The sequence below is a fragment of the Trachinotus anak genome, unplaced genomic scaffold (genome assembly GCF_046630095.1).
Source record: "Trachinotus anak isolate AG129_WGS33_773 ecotype Australia unplaced genomic scaffold, CSIRO_AGI_Tana_v1 ptg000021l, whole genome shotgun sequence".
In the NCBI taxonomy this organism is placed as follows: Eukaryota; Metazoa; Chordata; class Actinopteri; order Carangiformes; family Carangidae; genus Trachinotus; species Trachinotus anak.
In genome coordinates, this window is record NW_027273872.1 from 21,374,748 (window position 1) to 21,395,588 (window position 20,841).

The following is a 20,841-nucleotide window of genomic DNA, read 5'->3' on the forward strand; positions in this document are numbered from 1 at the left end:
TACCACTATATGAAGTTGTTATTGCAAAGAATCGCGTTACACATCCAGCAGCCACGGAGCAAGATTAGCATTCATTTGAGGTCATATTTCTGGCCATGTGAAGATTCGCTCTCCTCTTAGCTCTGGTTTTCTTCTAAAACAAGTCCTGAGGAAAATATCTGGCCCTTTGGGTGCCCAGAGCTCCACACCAGTTAATAACTGTTAACTTCCTGTATGTCTGCAGTTTGGTGCTGCTCAGCTGGACTACAGTGGGTTTTCAGATGTTTTTTTTTTTTTTAAACCAAAATCAGCTATCTACTGCAGTGTGCATAAACTACTGCATGTGCTGTAAAACCAAAACAATGACCTCAAGGAGGCGAGAGATAAGTCTGAGTTGTAACTACAAATGACACCTTTAACATTACACAAAGTCATTTTGTGTATTGTTAAAGTTCCCCTCCAGACACGTTTTTATCAGAATGGTAAGCATAGTTAGCATCTTTCATTTGTTTACGTTGTTTGATAGCTTGTTAGCTTGTACCTCGCAGTGGCTGACACAGCATTAGTAGTTGTGCTCATGCTAACTCTGGCTCCCTGTACTGACAAGGTTTTGGGTTCCTTTGTTGTTTGACCACACTGTAATGTATATCTTTCTGTTATTGAATAAATCTATCTGATTCTAATTCATACATAATTGTGCATAATCTTTGTTTTATGAGAGACGATGCTTATTTAGCTGCTGGTATAGTTAAATTACGCTGGAGTTCACTTTTAATCATGATTGGTAAAAGCCACCTCCTAGCATTGTCAGATGCTAAAAATGCAGCAGTTATTGGAGAAAGGTGGTTGCCTTAATGTTAGTTTAGCTCAAAACTGCCTTTTTGACCCCAGCAGGCTACATTCATTTGTTATTCATTGTGCTTTGCTACAGAGAGTTCTTACTCTTGTAGTTGTATAAAATTAAGGATATTGTTGTGTACTTGAAGAACTGGAACAATAAGCAAAGAATGAACTTTCCAACTCGAAATGGATTTGTGAGTACATTTTAATTTTGAGATGGATGCATAGGGGAATTGTAAGAAATGGAAACTGAAATTTTATAATATGTAAGGTACTGTACTGGCACTGTACTTATTTTCTTTTTTTTAAGTTATTTTTTCAAGCTTTTTATGCCTTTATTATAGTTGCAGTGAGAGAGAGAGAGAGAGAGAGACAGGGAAGTGAGGGAGAGAGAGGGGATGACATGCAGCAAAGGGCCAGAGGTCGGACTCGAACCCAGGGCCGCTGCGGTTGGGACTAAGCCTTAATGGTACATAGTCTAGCAGGTGAGCCACCAAGGTACCCCAGCATTTGACATTTTCAAGCTAAAGGTAAATCCAGAATCAGCTGAACTCAAAGTGAACTAAACTGGATCACAATGAAAACTTCTCAACCCCTGTTTGAGCCACCACAACAGTGCCCTGCACATACTGTACAAACACAAAGCCTGTTCTAACCAGGCTGGTTTAGAACTGTTCTGTTATGCAAACATGCAGAGAGCAAAAGGAAACAGGGAGAGACCTACCAAAGTAATAATAGAGCATAAACTGCTGCTGGAGAGGTTTTTCGAATCCCTGGGGTCTTCATTATTTTCCCAGATGCTATTACCTCCACATAATTATGTTGCCTCTTCAAACAATCAGTTTGTTATTTGAGCAAATTCCACATTTTACCTCAAAAGAGAAGCTGAGCTAAAAACTGCGAGTCCTGTTTTGAAGTGGGCCTCAAACAGAAGCTCATGCATAGACATGAAGGCAGCGCTGTTGCTAAATACGTGGGATAGGCCTACATAATGATTCTATAATGTAATGGAATTTGTTCATTCAATATTCACACTAATCTAATTTTTAAATATGGAGCCTCACTAGATAAACTTATCAGCCATGATGTTGACAGAGAGTTTGCTGGTTGTGTGCGTCCATCTTTCCTCCTCAGCAGCTCCATTTAAGGTTGAAAGCTATACCGAGCAGAGACTGCCTTCTGCTGCCCCGGCCCCCCTTCCCCCCTCTTTTACTTTTCATCCTCTTCCTCTCCTCCTTAAGTCTTTACTTCCTCCTCCCTTTTTCACCCCACTCTCCCAGCTCTGCCTCATCCCAGCATCCCCTGACTGCTTCACACCCCTTTTTCCCCCATCATAGACACACACACCTCTGTCTCCCCCCATGCTTATCTCCTCCCCCAGAGCGAGGGATCAGAGTGGTGAGGGTCTAGCTGAGGGAGTAATGAGGGGTTGGAGCTGAGAGCCTGGCAGGGTGCGATCTGCACTGTCACCCCGAGGAGAGAGAGGGACAGAGATAACACGCAGCTCCCTCACGCGTCAATCAACGCCGCTCCCTAGCGCCTCCATGCACACTTTCGCATGAGCAGCACCTACCGAGACGTACGAGGGAAAAACACACAAAAGACATCTATACACAGACACAGGCACATTTCCCCCCTCCCTCAGAAGTCTCAAATAAACGCTGGAACAAATCAGCGTTAGACAGGCAATAGACAGCACGCTCAATCACATGCGCTCACGAGCCACCGTTCCATTTAAAATGGCTGCCCATTTCCGTGCCTCTCTCTGATGTGACGAGTTGAAGGCAGAAGTACAACTTATTCAAGTCTGAAAGTGGAACATGAGTTCATATTTCAAACCTGACGCCTCCCTCAGGGGTTTCTTACAACAATGGAAACAAATTCCAGGAAGAGTGTGCTGACAATCATGCCGGACTGAACAAAGGTCTTGTAACAATCGTCCTATAATCGGCTCCCGCAGCAAGCCTAATTAGCCTACATAGCGACACAGGCACAGGACAGGAAGCACCATAGCGGCAGTGGTGGTGGTGGTGGTGGTGGTGGTGGCGGCAGACATCATGACAGCTCCTCAACGTAACAAAGAAAGTGATTCTTTATGACAACAGTGTTATGTTTGGAGGCTTTTTAACTCACCACTGTCTGGTGGTTGACTTGAATCACCTCGTCCCCTGCATGGATCTTCTTACACTGGTCTGCTGGAGACTGCAGAGGCACAAAGTGGAGGACAGAAAAGGACAATGGGAACAAATTTAGGAGATACTGAAGCGTGGAGTCGTTGTCACAGCGGGATATGAGAACATAAATCGTGGTTGGTGAAGTGTTGAGCGTCCAACTGAGTGAAACCAAAACTCACATTCTCTGTGGTTCCAGTGATAACGTGGAGTCCATCATATGTCGATTTGATGTACATCCCCTGAAACACAAGCACGCACAGGCAGGGGGGAGGATTCAGCATCATACAGAGTGCAAAGAGAAATACTGTAGGGTCCAAATGGGGTCCCATTTGTGGTTTCAGACTTTTTGGACACTGTACATGCTACGTATATTTTGCGTCTTTGAATCTGTGTCTGTATCTGTGTGGATCAGAGCGATAGACTTGAGACTTTAGACTTGGACTCGCTTCAGATTTGGGTCACAAAACTGAGGAACTCTTCTAGAGATTAGAAAGTCTGTATTGTCCCTGAGTGGCAGTTTGGTTTGCACCAGTAGTCAACACAACTAATACACATCATAAGATAAAATAATACAATAAAGAGATACATAAAACCATAACATAAGTAGATTTCATCACAGTAAGATATGAAGCACATCATTGCAATGACAACTAGACCAACAACTTGTTTAAAAACCCAACAGCTGATGGGACAAATGACCTTAAATATCCATGTGATTTGTGCCTCTTACGGAAAGTGCACATCCTCCCTGATGGCAGGAGTTGAAACTCTGCATAGAGACGGTGATGGGAGTCTGCCAAAATGACCTTTGCCCTCTGAGTGGCTCTGACTTGATAGAGATGGCTGAGATCTTTCAAGTTAGTGCCAATGATGTTTTGGCAAAGTTTAACAATGTTTTCCAGCCTATTTTTGTTAACCATGCTGAGGCCTCCAGACTAACAGATCACTGTTGATCTGTCAACATTGAAACCCCTCAGCTCTCTACAGGAGAACAGTCTCTGATTTGTCTTTTTGTAGAGGAAGTCAGTGTTGGCCGCACAAGTCATTTTATCATCCAGAATGGTGCCCGACTACTTACACTGGCTCGCTGTCTCCACAGCTATGCGACTCTACTCCACCCCACTTTCCCAAATGATATATTCCACATTTGGTCTTTTAATGATGGTGGTGAAGTGGATTTTACTAACACCTTGATTCTCTCATAGGTGTTAAGCAGGGTTGACTTCAAAGGTGTATGATTCACATTATTTTCATACTCGATCAACTATTTAGAGACCTCCTCATGCCCTGCACAGAATCATCTGCATTCAAGCTTTTCCACAGATTTCTTAATATTTTTCCTTTAATTTATCACCAGACTTGCTAAAGACTTGACTTGAGTTGAGACTTAAAAGCAAAAAAAACATTCAAGTCTCAAGTTTTGACCAGGTGAAGTAAATAATTAATTAAGCAAAAGGTAGGTAGTGCATATCTAATTATTAGTGTTATGCGTTGAAGAGACTTGGATTCAGTTATGTAAAAACACCATGAACAGCTTTTAAAGGAGAATACTGAAATGCTGTGAGAAAAATAGTCCAATTAAAAAGTTAAAATGCTTATTTCCTCATGAAGACTTGTGACTTCAATTCTACTCGTCCCAGGAGACTTATACTACAAGACTTAAGAATTGACTTAGACTTTCCCAGAACATTTACAGCTGCATTAAGAGATTTTTATGGGCAGTGGAACAAGATGAAAACACAACACTGACATATTATATTGGCAAACTGTTGCTTGTTTACACAACCAGAAGGCACCAAAAGCACTGAGCAACATTAGCATTTATATATGGACTCATCTTTCTGTTATTTAAGGTAAATATTCACTGTTATTTTAGCTGTGATTTGGTCTCCACCAACTTGAAAGAAATATCTGGTTCTTTAGGTTCAAAATGTTCCACTGTGTTCACCAGCTAGTTGCTAACTTTGTATTTTTGCCATTAGTTGCTGGGTAGGTAGCATACAGTGGGTTATGAGGGTAGTGACATCAGAGTTTGTGGGCTCTGTAGAACTGAGAGGGGCCATAGAGCTGGGTGAGTAATTTAATGCATTCTTAGTGCAGCTTTAAAAACAGCCTTGGTGTAAGTTTGTGTGCGTCCTTACCAGCCCTTCACTGGGCATGATGCTGGTAAGGTGGACGACCTCCAGATGGGCGGACTGAGACACCAGAGAGTCTGATGACAGAGAGATGATGTGGTCGCATATCCCTGCTAAGGTCTTGCACTGGAGGTAAAGAGAGCAGAGGAAAAAAAAGGCAGGAAAGGAGAGAGAGCGACAAAAAGAGAAAGACGGAAAGTTATTGAGATTGGTTTTGGTCCGCGAGGGATGCTGTGACCTAGCTGGAGGAGGTGAAACAGAAATCATTTCATCAGATTGTTCCACATCGCCACTTCCATCACTCCAGCACACAAACTGTTTCCTGTCACAGTCTGTCCACAGGCATGCCCACAAGACACCGTCACAGACAGAACAACACATCACCGATACCAGACAACCCCGAGGTGCCTAGATGACATTTTCTAACATCTAAATTACAGAGCACAGATTTCATTTGTTGTTATCTGTATTTTATTTTTTTATTTTCGTCATCACGTCAACTAAACACATTCGGACACATCATTGTAGAGAGGATGGATTATCTGTGCTGTAATTTTGTATTTTTTCACACTGCACTTATATTCCTAATACACATTACTCCATTTGAGTGCATCCAAGCAAATACGCCAAATAAAAAGCATGGCTTCACCTTGCCTTTGTTCTAAATGAACCTTGACTGTTTTTCAGGCTATTTGTCTGCTTGGTCACGCATGCAAGTTAATTTATCATCAGCAGCATCTCTGCCTTCTAATCTTGGCTGACTGACTGCAGTGGCTTTACCGAGACTGTTACCCTGGTTATCCTGCCTCATTGAATCGCTGCTTAGCGCACACATGCATGCAAATACACACACACACACACACACACACACACACACACACACTGGAATGTAACAAACATACATGTGAGAGAGTAAACAGTATATTCTCTACATTCACACAAGCTGCATGACAGTGATGAACCCCGCAGAAAATAATCTTCTGATCTCAATCCTAATGAGCAATTACCGGATTATTACCGGTTATGAAATGAACAGAGGAGATCTTCAACACACACATAAACACACACACACACAAACACACACACATATGATGTGCAAGCACTCACACACACACACACACACACACACACACACACACACACACACACACACACACACACATCATAGCTCAGAGCCTGTGATTCATTCAGTGTGAGAGAAAAGGTGGAGAATCTTCAGTGAGCTGGCTATGTGATTCTTATGCTCTCTCTCTCTCTCTGTTTCTGTCTGTCACACATACGCACACACACACACACACACACACACACACACACACACACACAAACAAACACACACAAACAAACACACACTTCCTCCCTTTTCTGGGTCAGTTATTTGAACATTACACTGCCGGTTCCTGTTCATTCAGTACTATTATGTCAAGGTGCACACATTACGTAATGGGATACCCAGAACATGTCATGCAAAGACACCAAATAAAAGGAGCTTTAATTTGAAAAAAGGGAAACAAAGAGGAAATGGAAAAAATGAAATAGAAGCAGTGTATATCTAATCCCGCCTATATAGTCATTAAGTAGTATGAGCAGCAGTGCCCAGCTGGAAACCACAGCAAGTGACAATGTTGTGGCTCTGCTTGTGTCCCGCTTTGATCATTGGACTAATAGTCTTGACCTGGGATTAACACGGGGCCGAGACACAAAAGGCCAGTCACCAGCGTGGAGACGCTCAGCTCCTCCAGCTCTGACACACCCAGCCTTGATCTGACATGCCTCCAGCAGAATCACAGCGCAGATTATAGGGAAGTTAACTTATGTGGCTGGCTGGCGTGAGATTTAAAAGCAGTCAAACAGAAAGCCAGACATAGTACGCTGCCAAATGGATTAAGCTCTGGCTGCACACTCCTACCCCCCACCACCCACCCACCACCTCCCTCATTCTCATTCTTTCTCGCCCTTTCTTCCTCACGGTCTCGCACCTTCTCCCTCGCGCACACACATTCACATGCAAACACGCACCAAGCGCGGTTTGCGTAATTATTCACCTCCACGTGTGTGAGCACACACACTGTGGCAAATATAAACCTGGACCGAGACACAGAGAAAGATGGAGAGAAGGAAGGAGGGAGGAAGGGAGCGAGAGCAGGAGAGAGAGGTAGAAAAGCAGGGAGGTGGGTGGGGGGAGTCCGGGAGGAAAGGGGGAGAAAACAAGGCAAAGGGAAAACACACAACTAGGACAGTCTTATGTAATTCCTCTCATCCTTATGCATGCATGCACATAAAAACGCACACACTCATACACACTTTACGCTCCATCAGACACACAGACTCACACATGCTCATATCTTATCACTCTTCTTCTCTCTCTCTCTATCGCTCTCTCTCTCTCCCACACACACACACACACACACACACACTATCCTTGTCCATCTGATTGCTGCAGGCCGTAGTCTAGAGGAGAGCAGAGTAGCACTGAGTTTTGCATTATTGAGCAGAAGCTGACAAACGTACAACTACCGCTACAGTAGCTACAGCAGCATTGACCCGAGCATTAAACAGTCTCTGAACCCCATGCTGGATGCACACAGGGGCCACACCGGCTGGGAGCCTCTAACACACGTCTGTCTAGATCAAACCCATTCATACATTAAGTTGACATTATTCTGACATTTTTCAGTTTCTTGCCAAAGCATAGATGAGATGAATGAGGCCACTCTGTAGATCTGCACTGTAAATATGAAGCTACAGCCAGGAGATGGTTAGCTCACCTAGCTTAAAATATCTCCACATAATGTGATGTTATGTGATGCATCTCTTATTATCTTTACCCTTTGGTTTTAGTAAAGATTAATCAAACATGATATGATTTGTTAATTAGTGAGTTTTAGAGGTGCTGGTATAGTGGAAAATATATTTCTTCTAACCTGTGGACAGAGCTGTCTGTTCGCCCTACTTTACAGTCTCTACACTGGGAACACACTGCCTGAGTTGTGTGTGCGTGGCGGCTGCATTGCTGAACTGGTGTGACACAGAGTTCGCAGGATACTTGAAAGTTGGATTCTTTTTTTTTCATTATAAATTAATTTCTGGTTTATTTTTGACAGAAAATGTCACTTAAATGCCATCTCCACATGCAGCTGCTAAAATGGTTATAAAAAATTGATTTTTCCATGTCTGTGTCATATTCAGATTCAGCCTAGACATTGAAACTATAGTGAAATGTGTCGGATTTATGTAATGTAGCTAGTATGATATCAAAATGACCAACAGGTGTTTTCTCTGTCTATTTTTCCAGGGAGCCTTGTGCATCATGTGTGAAAAATAGGCGAGACACAGATCACGTGACGCAGCCGTGAGGTGTGACACACGTGTGTCCGCTCTAATCCGTTAACATGGAAATGAAAACCAAGATCTTCCATAGCTGCCACGCCGCTACACACACGCCAGGCAGCCAGTGTGTTCCCAGCCTTATGCTAAGCTAAGCTAACCGCCCTCTGGCTCTAGTTTCATATTTAACAGAGAGACATTAGAGTGGTGCTGATCTTCACTACTCATGGCAAGAAAGCAAATGAGCATATTTCACAAAATGTCAAACTATTTCATTACATAAAGCTACAAATAGCACATGGGAAGATTCCCTTGTAATTCCTGCACTGAATTTTTTTAAAACTTCTTAAAACTTCTTTAATTCTGTATAAATGCAGGAATAATATCCCAAAGTGTGTATCAAAGATAAGACTCATCATGCAGAACGCCCCCTTTAAAATCGCTTACTGTTATGTATTATACTTACGGATCACTGAGTTTTTATTACTAATGCATGAACATCAACAGCAGCATTTTAAAATTGCTAATTTTAACTACTTTCCATTTTTCTGTCATATTATAGATGCAGTGCTGGAAAAAGTACAATAATTTCTCTACTTTTCTGTGTGTAAGTTAACTAGATGATGGTTTTGTATGTCAAACATCTTCAGACATCTTCTGCTAACACATATATAATTTCACAGAATATTTTAATATACAGATTCTGAGATAGACTGTACTGAAAAACAGAGAAAAGAAACTGATTTAGTTTATAGTTAGGTTTTGTTTATTCACTAAACAATACAGACAACAAGATGGAGCTAGATTATAAATCTTTGAGAGGACGCGTGGGACAAGTTGTCATTTTTTTACCATCCTGTGTCCCGTGTGTTTGCGTGCTGTCTAGTATAAGGGCTGTGTCACCTCACCTCCACTTTATTCATTTCCAAAACACACGGTAAACAACGATCAGCAAGGACGCAGCATTTAAAAACAAACACCTCATGCTCTCTCTGTCTCTGCCTTCACGCTGTCTCCTTATTTCATACATAAACCTCCCACACATAACAGACTTAGTCATGTGGAGCTTTTAGTCTGGCACTGAGGGTTGTGTGTGTGTGTGTGTGTGTGTGTGTGTGTGTGTGTGTGTGTGTGTGTGTGTGTGTGTACATGTAAAGATCTAAATATTTTAATATGGCCAATGTCACTCCTGTTTTTTGCTTTTAACAACAGAGGCTGAGTTTGAGGGGGGAGTAATTCTGACAGGAGAACATCGTAGCATGGAGAGACCAGCATCTCAAATACAGTCTTATAATTGGTTTTGTTGATAGAAATATGTAATATATTTGTATTTTTACCATGAACATTTTATCTGACTATTTTCCCTGGCATTAAATACTCAGATCTTTTTCTGTGCACTGCCCCTGCCAACATTTTATTTGGTTTTCTCCACCTGACCTTGAATGGCAGCAGGAAGTGTCCCAGTCCAACTGTCAGCCTGGATCAGACACTAGCTGCTCACTCGGTTTCACACGTGGACACAGACAGTTCTCTGTCATACATGCACGCACGCACACACACACACACACACACACACACACACACACACACACACACAGAAGCTAAACTGGAGCTTTCAAAAGGCCTCAGGCTCGCTTGCACTTAAATGTGCACAATTTTGTGCCACAAAAAACAAACCTAGTCTGACACGTGCACCCACACACACAAACTAACACAGAAAACACACAACATACATAGGCAGCCGACTATCTTCAGTGTGTTGATGATCAACAATTTAGTTTCACAAGCAGACTCCTTACAACTACATTATGTGAGTAAAATTGGATAAACACTGTGTATATGACATCATTTCATTAAAGGAATAGTTCCATGTTCTGGTTTGCCTTCTCACCAAGAGTTGGATGAGATCGAAACCACTCCCATGTCTATATGGTAAACAGCACAGTTAAAGACAGGAAACAGGGGGAAGCAGCTAATCTGGCTCTGACCAGAGGAAACAAACTCAGCCAACCAGCACCTCTAAAACTTGCTCATAATAAAAATCAGTCAGAGTAAGTTTACTTCCCAAAATGTCAGACTCTTCCTTTAAGGCAACAAGTTCTTTGCTTTGATTCTGAGTAGCAGAGGTAAACTGAGGTATCATGGAGATGGAATAGTAATCTCATTGTGGCTGTTTTATCTATCCATTTAATAGCTGCCATTGTTCAGTATACCACATCCTTGTTTTCCGGGATACGCGACAGGCCAACAACCTTTAATCGGTACTTATATTTTAACAAAAATATTTAAAACAGAAACTTACCACATGGAGAATCTTATTTTCTGTCTCATACACAGTGCAATCCTGTAAAAGGAGAAGGAGAAAGAGCGAGAGAGAGGAAAAAAGATATGAAATGGAGAAAGCATCGATGTGAACATCCGCACAGAGGCTCAAATATCTCCCTCCTCCAAATATAACAATAGAGAAAGAAGGAAATAAGAGAAATGGGAGATGGACTGCAGAACATCAGCAGTCAGATATTTCATTACTGACCTTCCACATTATGTATGTTACTTTATAATCTAGGCAGTCTAATACACTGGAGTGATCAGTTTGGGACTTACTCTACTGAATGGAGCTTCATGAATCTCCTCAGGATTTAGAAATGACATTATTTGAACATGACAGATTGTTATTTAACGATAGCTGATAGTTAATCTATTTCTGGGAAAGCAGCCCATTGAATCCACCAGATGTGCATGGTAGCAGTTAATTCATCTGTTTGATGCATCAGTGCGGGCAGCGCTGCCACCTTTGTCTGTCTTGCTGCACCCTGGCAGCCACATGTTCATTTGGCCCATTGTGCACCTACAGTGGCCCCTTTCTCTTTGCTCTCCTCTGGCCCCTGTAAGAGGGGATGGGTGTTATCTGCTCAGCTCCAGGACTCACTCTGGGCACAGGGACAAACACACTCTCACACACACTCTAAGCAGGCTCTTACAGGGAGAACATGGATGAGGTCCAGGACAGCAGACATAGTTTCTGTCCAAACAATGAAATTTCTACAGTATCAGAGTGTGTATGCATGCACCTCCAGTTTTAGCTAGAGGGACAGAGGAGGGAGAACAGTAAATGACCCCTATGGTTTATTCTCCATCTGTGCCCACTAGTTAAGCAGGGGACAAGGTCTAACGGTGCATCAATGAGTACATTGCCAAAGGCTGTTACTGAGAGCTACTCATCCTATCAGCGATGCTGCAAACAGCCTGTGGCAGTGGACATATGTTTCACTCATAGTCAAATCTATAGGAATGAGCCATGGACCAGAGCAGCATCCATATTGATGTTCCCAGTCCAAACCCACTTTAGCTTTGCCCTTTCAAGTCAAACCCTGACCTTTATCATATGCGTGTAATGAGTATGGGTATGATGGAGAGGGTGAGGCATGCATCCTGTGTGTTTATAACCCACTGTATATGTGTGTGTAAATACCTGTTGTACAATGGTAGTTAATTCTAAGCAGAGCTGCACGATGTTGTTCTTCAGTAATGAGTACTCTGTCACACTGGCGAATGGAGACCTGAAACAGAAAAAAAGAGATGCATCTGACTCTTTATGATCTATTGTTGATTTGGTTATTGTGTTTATCAACTGTTCCTCAGAATGGAAAATTGAGCATAGTGTTTTTTTTTAATTGCAAGGCAAAATAGGACTCAAAATCACACTTTAAGCATGTAAATGAATATGAGCAAAGCATATTTTTACTATTCCATTTTTTAAAAAATGAGTTTCTTTACTCAGTTGAGGGGAACTACATTTATTTTGTAGGTCTATTGGTGTTTTCATTTCATTTTGTTCTGTTCATTTATTTCCTAAAGGTGTGATTTTAAAAGCTGTGAGAGGGCAGTGAGAGAGAAAAATAAAAGGTATTCTCTGCTCCTCTCAGAGCACAGGAGCAACTGATAAAGACAAACAACAATATTTGGTTTTATGTTGTGACCAAGAGGCGATGCAACTCAGGGGTCTACTAAAGCTCAACACTGGTTTATTGTGTGTGTTCTCCACTTCACAGCTGATATAAATTCATGATAACAAAAAAAAAAAAAAAAAAAACAATTTTATGCTCATGCTTGTATTCTTTATAAATCTATGGCTTGTTACTATATTAAAGGTGGCCACAATAACAGGAACAGGTATCTACAAACTATCTCTGTGACGTATGTCTTGTTGTCTTATTGTTGAAACTTTGCGTCAGAGAGAGATTGTTAGGTTCTCCTGTTATTTTGTCCACTTAAGTTGGAAGATCAGTACCACTCTTATATCTGACTGTGGATTTGTCCAGTCTGACTTGTATTATGAGCGTAACTCACAATGTTTAGACCAGAGACAGACTTCACCAGGCAGAGTTTAATATATGTCATAGTAGTAGAGTTGTACTGTAGAATAAAAAAATTAAATGTATATATTTTCACTTTTGTTATCATCCATTATTTCATTTGATGAAGACTGGGCACATTGTCTTACAAAATGAAAGGCAACATATTTTTGTTTTGGGGCATTTTGCCTTTATTGGATAGGACAATAGAGAGTGACAGGAAAGGGGGAATGACATGCAGGAAAGAGTCGGGCCGGTCAGGTGTTGAACCGACAACTTGCCTGCTAAGAGCATACGCCCTAACCGCTCGGCTATCGGATCACCCTAAGGCAACATTTTTTTAAGGCCTAAGGTGTGATCCCTACCTGTCAAGCCAGGCTAGAAGGTTCTTGGCTGCACCAATCAGATCCACCACTGATGTAAGGAAATCATTCGGTAGCCTCCGGGAAGCTCGCCCATCGTAGTGTCCGCCCCTCCGCCGGCCCAGGATGAAGTTCTGGAGGTTCTTCGCTGAAGCGTTCAGCTTGTGGGACAAAGTCCGGAGGTTCTCTGTCTCCAGGCCGTAGTTCTGCAGGACACGCACAAGGATTCATTTTAGAAGCAGAATTACAGTATATTATACACAAATGGTTTGAAGTCACGCACAATTTATATAAGAGACTTGACTTGATAAAAGTTAAAAAAAATAGTTCAAAAATTGGGGAAAATTACACTTTAGCTATCGTAGCTTAAAGTCTGAAAGCAGTGAGAGCTAGTTTGGATCTCTCCAAAGGTAAAAAAAATTTATATATATTTCAAAAAACAAACAAGATGTGTTAATTAGTTATTTGTAGAGTATGTGTATGTAGGTTTCCAACTTTAAAGACAAGCAGGCTAGCTGTTTCCCCTTGCCTCCCCCTTTATACTAGGCTAAGCTAACCTGGTTGTCTTCAAAGTTCAAAATTATGCTTATCAATCCACAAAACTCCCACTTAAAACCACAAACTGTTGTTCTTACATTTCTGTTTGTAAAATGATTAATAAAACACAACACAATGTGATAATTAGTGACCTTTTAGAGGTACTAGTAGCTTTAGTTTTTAACTAGATAGCAGGGCTGGCTACCTCCCTCTGCTTTGACTCTGAGGTGCTCAGCTAGGATAATCCTCCTCTCTAGCTCCATACTTCAACCGCACACAGATCAGAGTGGTGTTGATCCTCTTGGGGGAAAAAAGTCATTTGAGTTTCTTAAAGTTTTATTGATCTATTTCTATCTATTAAAGGTTTTTTTAAATCCTTTATACGGTATAAGGACATTTTTTATCACACTAAATATGATTAAATGGTCTTTCTGCAATTTTTATGTGTTGAGTGAACAAGGATCAACAGTAACTGAAAGATAAATGGTAATTTTGAGTGAAATGAACTGAAATTGGAATTACTATCTCCAAATAACCATTAGCATTTTCATAAAACAGCCACTTTCTGCACTAATACAAGAACACTAAGCTGGTTGAATAGCCCATTACAGCACTCTGACCCTTTTAAATAAACACACACACACACACACACACACACACACACACACACACACACAGATGCACTAAGCCACATTGCACTCAGTGTCCCAAGGCACCTCCAGTCATGTCCTGCCTGACAGAGCCTGATTCCTGCTGACACAAAGGCTATACACACACATGCACGCACAAAAAGGCACACACACACACACACATATCCTTGCATAGTCAGATGCACAGGCTGAACTAGACGTATCTATTCCTCCCCTGCCTCTAGATCTATTCTACACAGTCACGACCACAGTGACTACAAAGGAGAGAGGGTTTCACAGTGGTGGCAGCAGAGAGAGGGACACAGAGACACAGAGAGAGAGAGAGGGAGAGAGAGAGAGAGAGAGAGCGAAAGAAATGAATGAGGGAATTGAGGAACTAAAGAGGCAGAAGACAAGAGGGAGAGAGAGAAAGAGAAAGCACCCAGCTATGCATCTCACTGAAACTGGGTCAGGCATACACTGTGTTCTGTATAATCTTCTGCATTCTGTGTGAACATACATAGATGCATACATGAACTTGGAGAGAACATGTTTGCACAGCTGTAATTAGGCTGTCCTATGATTCAATCTAAAGCTGTGTGCGGCTCTCTCCAGGGGACAGAGTGCTGAGATAAAGCGGGGGAAAAATGCCCTGTGTCGACTCTCTGAATGACTTTGCGTGTATATGTGTGTGTGTGTGTGTGTGTGTGTGTGTGTCTGTGTGTGTGTGCCTGTGAAGAGAAAGAGAAAGAGAGAGAAATTATTTGAGCAGTGCGTGCATATGTGCGCTTGTGTGTGTCAAATCAATACAGTAAGAGGGCAATGCTATTAGAGCAACCCCCCCCCAGCCCCCACCCCTCCTTCTTCCACCTTCATGTCGATGTGGTTGCCATAGCAGCTATGTGTGGAGTGGCCTCTTTTCTACGCTGTTTCTACCATTGTCCACAGAATCACACTCACACGTCTTTTTAGGAGCTGTTTGGGCAGAAAGCACGACTTCACATTCAAACCTAAAATATGGATGAATGTCGTTTCACTGTCAGTTCACATCTACAAGGTGTAAACAGAAGCTTTTGCAGACCATTGAAGAGAGTATATAACCTCTATTTATCAAGAGAATTTTTTTGAAGATATTTTGGAGATTTTTTTTGCCTTTATTTGATAGGACAGTAGAGAGTGACAGGAAAGGGGCAGAGAGAGGGGGGGGTGACATGCAGGAAAGAGTCGGGCCGGTCAGGAGTGGAACCGGCGACTCGCCTGCTGAGAGCATCTGCGCTCATGTGGTACGAGCCCTAACCACTCGGCTATCGAGTCGCCCTTATCAAGCGAATACTGATTGCACATGTGTCACTTTCATCTGGGTTGAATGGGCTCAACTCAACTCAGCTACAGGTTTTTCTTACTTAGCCAAAAAAGCTAAAATTTTCTACTGAGGCTAGTGCCTTTTTTTTCTATTTCTATTTCTATTTTTGAAATTATATATATATTTTTAAAGAATGGCCGTTTTCAGCTGCTCAGAAACAAATCCGCACATGGTGTGATGTGTTTATAAAGTCCATCCTTATGTTAGTGTTGTAATTTGCCCTTCAGCAATCAACAACTAGGTAATCAACATAAAAGAAAACAGGGACTAGAAAAGAAAGACTAAAATCACATGTACAAAATGGAGACAAATATAGTGTAATTGTAGAGGCAAAGGAAAATATGTGTGTGAGTGGAGTGCAGACAGTGAAGCAGGATGCCATCTCACAAACTAGGGGTAAACCCAAAGATAACATTCAACTTTCATTTCAGCTGTCCTATAAGGAACATCTGAGGATTCCTGTCTAATTAGCTCAAATGTTGAGATGAGGATGAAAAGCACAAGAAATATAAATGATGGCAAATATTTAATAGCTTTGAAGTAACCAACAGGATTTTAAAATCAATTTGGAGTCATGCAGGGTAACATTGAAAAGGAACCAACATAGAAAGCTGACTCATCTGCGTGAAAGAGTTAGAGGAGGAGAGGAAGGCATGAATCACTTTGTCAGAACAAAAGAAAAACTGGGACTTTAGAAGTTTGAAACTAATTATTATTGGAGATTATGCCAAGATATTTTAAGCATTCTGAGAAGATGTTAAGACTTAAGTTGTTTGCGAGATGTTTTGGTATATATTCAGAACATCCTGTCTGTTTGCAGGGTTTTCTTCCAGTATCTCTAGTATGTCCAAACATACAAAGATCAGATTGATAAAAAAAACTCTACATTCCACATAGATGAATGTGTTTGTCTGTGTATTAGCCCTAGCAGACTGTTGACCTCCACAGACTGTCTCATTGCATTTTATCCAGTGACATTAGAGAATGATGCCTTTCCTCTGGCACTGGAAAAGAAAAGAGAGGTTTAGAAATTGGATGGAGTTGTATGCAACTGAACCTAAAAGCTAAAACTCAACCTTATCAGCTGCAGGAAAAAAATGACAATTTGTGTGATTGATTTCACAAAGTGAGATAAATAGGTGCCAGTTAGATACAATCTTGGGGATACAAAGAAATCTCTAAAACAAATAATTACACAAAGTTAATGGACTAGATTTTCTGATTATTCGATTATAGAAAAAAAACTCTATAAAGCTGAAGCTCTGAACTGTTTGTACTGTATGTGGTAATAGAAAGTTATTCTTGCAATAGTTGATCATTCTGTTCAAAGCTGTGGCCTGGCTCCTAAAGCTGACTTTGATGCCTTGATGAATTGATGCTTTGAGAGAGACAGGGCTCATTTGTCGCCTTCTTCTATATCTTATTCTCTGAGTAGTTAAATTCAAGTTGCTCAGTTTTGTCACTTTTTATGAAGCCTACTTCAATACAATGACACCTATGTCATTTATGCGTGTCTCTAAACTGAGTCGTTTTATTCTCAACTTATGCCCATTTCTCAGCACATCTTACTGAAAATTCACTGCACACATAGGAACCTACTTAGCATAGATGCTAGGGGCAAAAACTCGATTGCATAGGCATAAAAGAGGGCACTTCTCCACATTTATAGCGAGACTGAGAGCTCAGTCAGCACTTGAAACTTGCATTGATCCAGGGCCACAGAAGCTCCCCTTTCTCACTGCAGGAAGACCAGAAAGTCATAATGGTCGAGCCAGGGGAATGGGTTTTTGCTTTCCTTATGATGGATTATATTGCTGACGATGGTGAATCGTCCTTTATTATCCAAATATTCACCGTCTACAGAGCTGTGTCCCTTTGTTAACTGGGGAGTTGAGGTATCCTTAAAGGATAATTCTGTTTTATTGTAACTGGGGTCTTGTTTTCATAGTTTTAGTCATTATTTCTAAGTTTTCTAGTTAGCTAAATTGCACTCACAGAAGTAAAGGATAAGATCTGGGAACGTGGCAATATCGCTATTAGGGAATCCAATGGGGCAAGAAATGAGTAGTGGCATGATCAGAAAAGTTGCAAACCAGCCAGTAGTTTAGTCAGATTATCTAAAACCACAAGTGAGCATACCCAAATTGTTGGAACTAATCCCGCTTTGCACAGGAATACATGAAGTCTGTCTGTACAGACTGATTGAGCGTTACAAAGGTCAGTTAGGGTGATCATTTTATTGTTCACCTTTGATTTCTCTTACAAATAAATTTGTTACCTTGGGCTTTGTTTAAAACCAGTCTGATTGTTTGACTGCTCGTGTTTCTCCCCCAGATGTCGATGTGTTCTCTCTCTCTGTTATAATTATATCATATCTGAAAGGAATTATATCTGAAAGTACAAAAAGTAAGACCCAAGTTATAAGAAATGTTTAAGTGTGTGTGTGTGTGTGTGTGTGTGTGTGTGTGTGTGTGTGTGTGTGTGTCCAGTTCCAGGACATACGGTGATTGCTGCTCTGGGACACTCATTCCGATGCTGGAGCATCTGAATGAGAAGAGGTGCTGATTAGCACACACACACACACACACACACACACACACACACACACACACACACACACACACACACACACACACACACACACAAGCATATATGCATACACAAACACACACACTCTCTCTCACACACAGTCCAACACACATTCAAACCCCACCAACTAATCCAGCCATGTGTGCCTGAGAGATAAGGTGCATCCTACATACTCTTTCTACATACTCTCTCTCTCTCTCTCTCTCTCGCTCTCTCTCTCTCTTTCTCTCTCTCTTTCCTTTCACTCTCCCGTCCTCTCTCCCTCTTTCTCTCTCTGGGAGAGTAGCACCTAATTCTCCCTAATTCCCTAATCCTGAGCAGGGCCACTGCACATACAGTCAGCAGTGACAGAGGCAGTACACACAAACCAGGGCCCCAAACGATAGAGGATTTTTCTAACCATTTCTTAAGCCAATATCAATATCTGGTTAAGGAAAATAAACAACAACCAATATACAAATCTTTCTACCTGAGAGAATTTCTTTAGTGGTTGCATTAAAGCAGCTGTACAAACTTACAAAAACAAAATAAAACATTGGCAAAATTTGTTTTGGATTTAAATTAGCAGTAGCTAGCGAGCTAACATAACAGCAGGGAACATGCAAGCCACAGGCAAAACACAAGCTTCTTTGTATTTTTTCTACTGTTTGTTTTTTTTTACTCAAAAGATGAAGGCCTATTTGTACCATCGACTCCATTCTCATAACTATCTGCAAACCCTTGCTCCTCTGTGGAGCAGGTCAAATGAAAGTGGATGGTGCAGATAAATGAGTCTCCTCCATCTTGGCTCTTCTTTCCCTCAAACATCAGCCCTGTCAGTATAACTACTGACAGCTAGCCATTGGTTAACGTCACAAATTCGTGTGTCAGAGTTCATCAAAGTTGAACTCAATGAGAAATTCAACTTATCACAAAATTTACACTGGAATTAATTAATTTTGTGACAAATTTTACAAACATTCAATAACTAGTCATGCTGGATACTGTACATGCTAGAGAGTGATACTTCTGTATCACGTACTGTATTTTCTTAGCATACATGAGAATTGAAAACACAAATTAACATGTGACAGGAGAGTTTAGTATGAAGCCCCAAAACAGATTATCAGACGAATCAAAATATAACTGATTAAAATGATACTTGAATTTAATAATAAAAATGCAGTGCAAAAAGAAATACAGACTAAAGCTTGTATACTTTCCTGAATCGCTGATAACTGATCATTTAATTAAAGCTTACTTTATCTAACTCATACTTATTTTTCTTCTAGCATCTAATATCAGTGGAGTAATTGAGTGGTTAGCTTAAATGTAAACAGTGGTGGCTAAACACAACGAGCAACAGCCTTTTCAGCTACAACAGCTAGCCTATCCAGCTCAAGCTAACTTTCTTCTGCTGTATAAACTCTTATAACAACAGCTAAAACATTTCAGCCGGCAAACTTACGCAACTTTACTAAGTATTATTTATGAATTCAGTTATATTCTTGACTTCTTGACTTCTAACTTGACAGTTATATTCCTTTAATACATTTTGTCAGTTTTGGGGCTCCATAGACACACTCACACTAAGACAGACTCAAACACACATTAACACGCACACACACACACACACACACACACACCCTGGATGTGTATACAATACTTCTAAAGTATTGTTGATTGAGATACATTATGTCATTCAGTAACAGAGGCTGACTAACCAGAGCACAGAGGAGGTCAACTGCTTCCAGGATGAGCTCCTGATGTCCTATTCTGGTGACGCCCAGCTCCTCCAGCTCCTGATGGGTGATGTGCAGCAGCTGCTCTCCCCCCATCTGCTCGCGCTCAAAACTCTTCACGTACTGCTGGAGACAGTCATCCAGACCTGAAGACAGCAAAGACAGAAACTGATTAGCCTGCTGATGCTTCTACCAACTATAACTGTATATACTGTAAGAGGCCTTCTAGTTAGCCTTAGCTTAAAAGGACAAAATGCTTTTTGTGGTTATTTCTAGCTCCCCCGTGACAAACAAACAAATCTGTTGATCCCTCTTGGAGTATTGTCTGCTGAATCCTGGTCCACAGATGTAACACAGACGTCAGGCATAAGTGCAGACAAAAAGTGAAAGTGTGTCTTATCCACCAAATGGAAATAAAACTCCAGACTAAATCCAGAGATCTCTTCAGTGCTTCCTTGGCAAATTACAAACTGTCACCTAGAAAAACATCTGTTGACACAGCCTTCCAATATCTGAAGATGATTATTGCGCACCATGTCATAATAAGATTTCCTTTGATGTCACTGTAGGAGAATACAACCAATGCATTTTTCATTGTTTTCAGAGTGAAAAGATTGAATTTCATGCACATTCTGACTGATTAAGGGTGTGTCCAAAGTATACCTCGAAAGATGTGAGTAACATTGACGTATGACTTCACGCTATTAAGCTGTGGCTGCCTGCCATGCAGAGAGCCAGTCAGCTGCTCATAGACGTGGTGGGTCCGGGATACTATTGATCAGTAAGAGCCTCAGGCTTTGAACCAAACAAAGTCAGCAGAAAGCAGTCCTCCC

The 20,841-nt window shown here is 41.2% G+C and overlaps 1 protein-coding gene and 1 long non-coding RNA gene across 3 annotated transcripts in view; one reads left to right on the forward strand and one right to left on the reverse strand.

Annotated features, from left to right (window-relative positions):
- Positions 1–20,841, reverse strand: part of LOC139605769 (connector enhancer of kinase suppressor of ras 2) — a 64,904-nt gene that overhangs the window by 29,363 nt on the left and 14,700 nt on the right. For both annotated transcript variants that reach the window (XM_071457538.1, XM_071457539.1), the window contains exons 2-8: positions 19,991–20,154; positions 13,173–13,375; positions 11,925–12,012; positions 10,755–10,796; positions 5,135–5,254; positions 3,173–3,232; positions 2,953–3,021 (exon numbers count right to left, since the gene is read on the reverse strand). In XM_071457538.1, the coding sequence (XP_071313639.1) occupies positions 2,953–3,021; positions 3,173–3,232; positions 5,135–5,254; positions 10,755–10,796; positions 11,925–12,012; positions 13,173–13,375; positions 19,991–20,154 (746 nt within the window). The remainder of the gene's footprint in view (positions 1–2,952; positions 3,022–3,172; positions 3,233–5,134; positions 5,255–10,754; positions 10,797–11,924; positions 12,013–13,172; positions 13,376–19,990; positions 20,155–20,841) is intronic.
- Positions 1,195–20,102, forward strand: LOC139605771 (uncharacterized). The gene is made up of 3 exons (XR_011684469.1): positions 1,195–1,304; positions 18,188–18,256; positions 19,973–20,102. It is a non-coding gene; the product is annotated as an uncharacterized lncRNA (long non-coding RNA).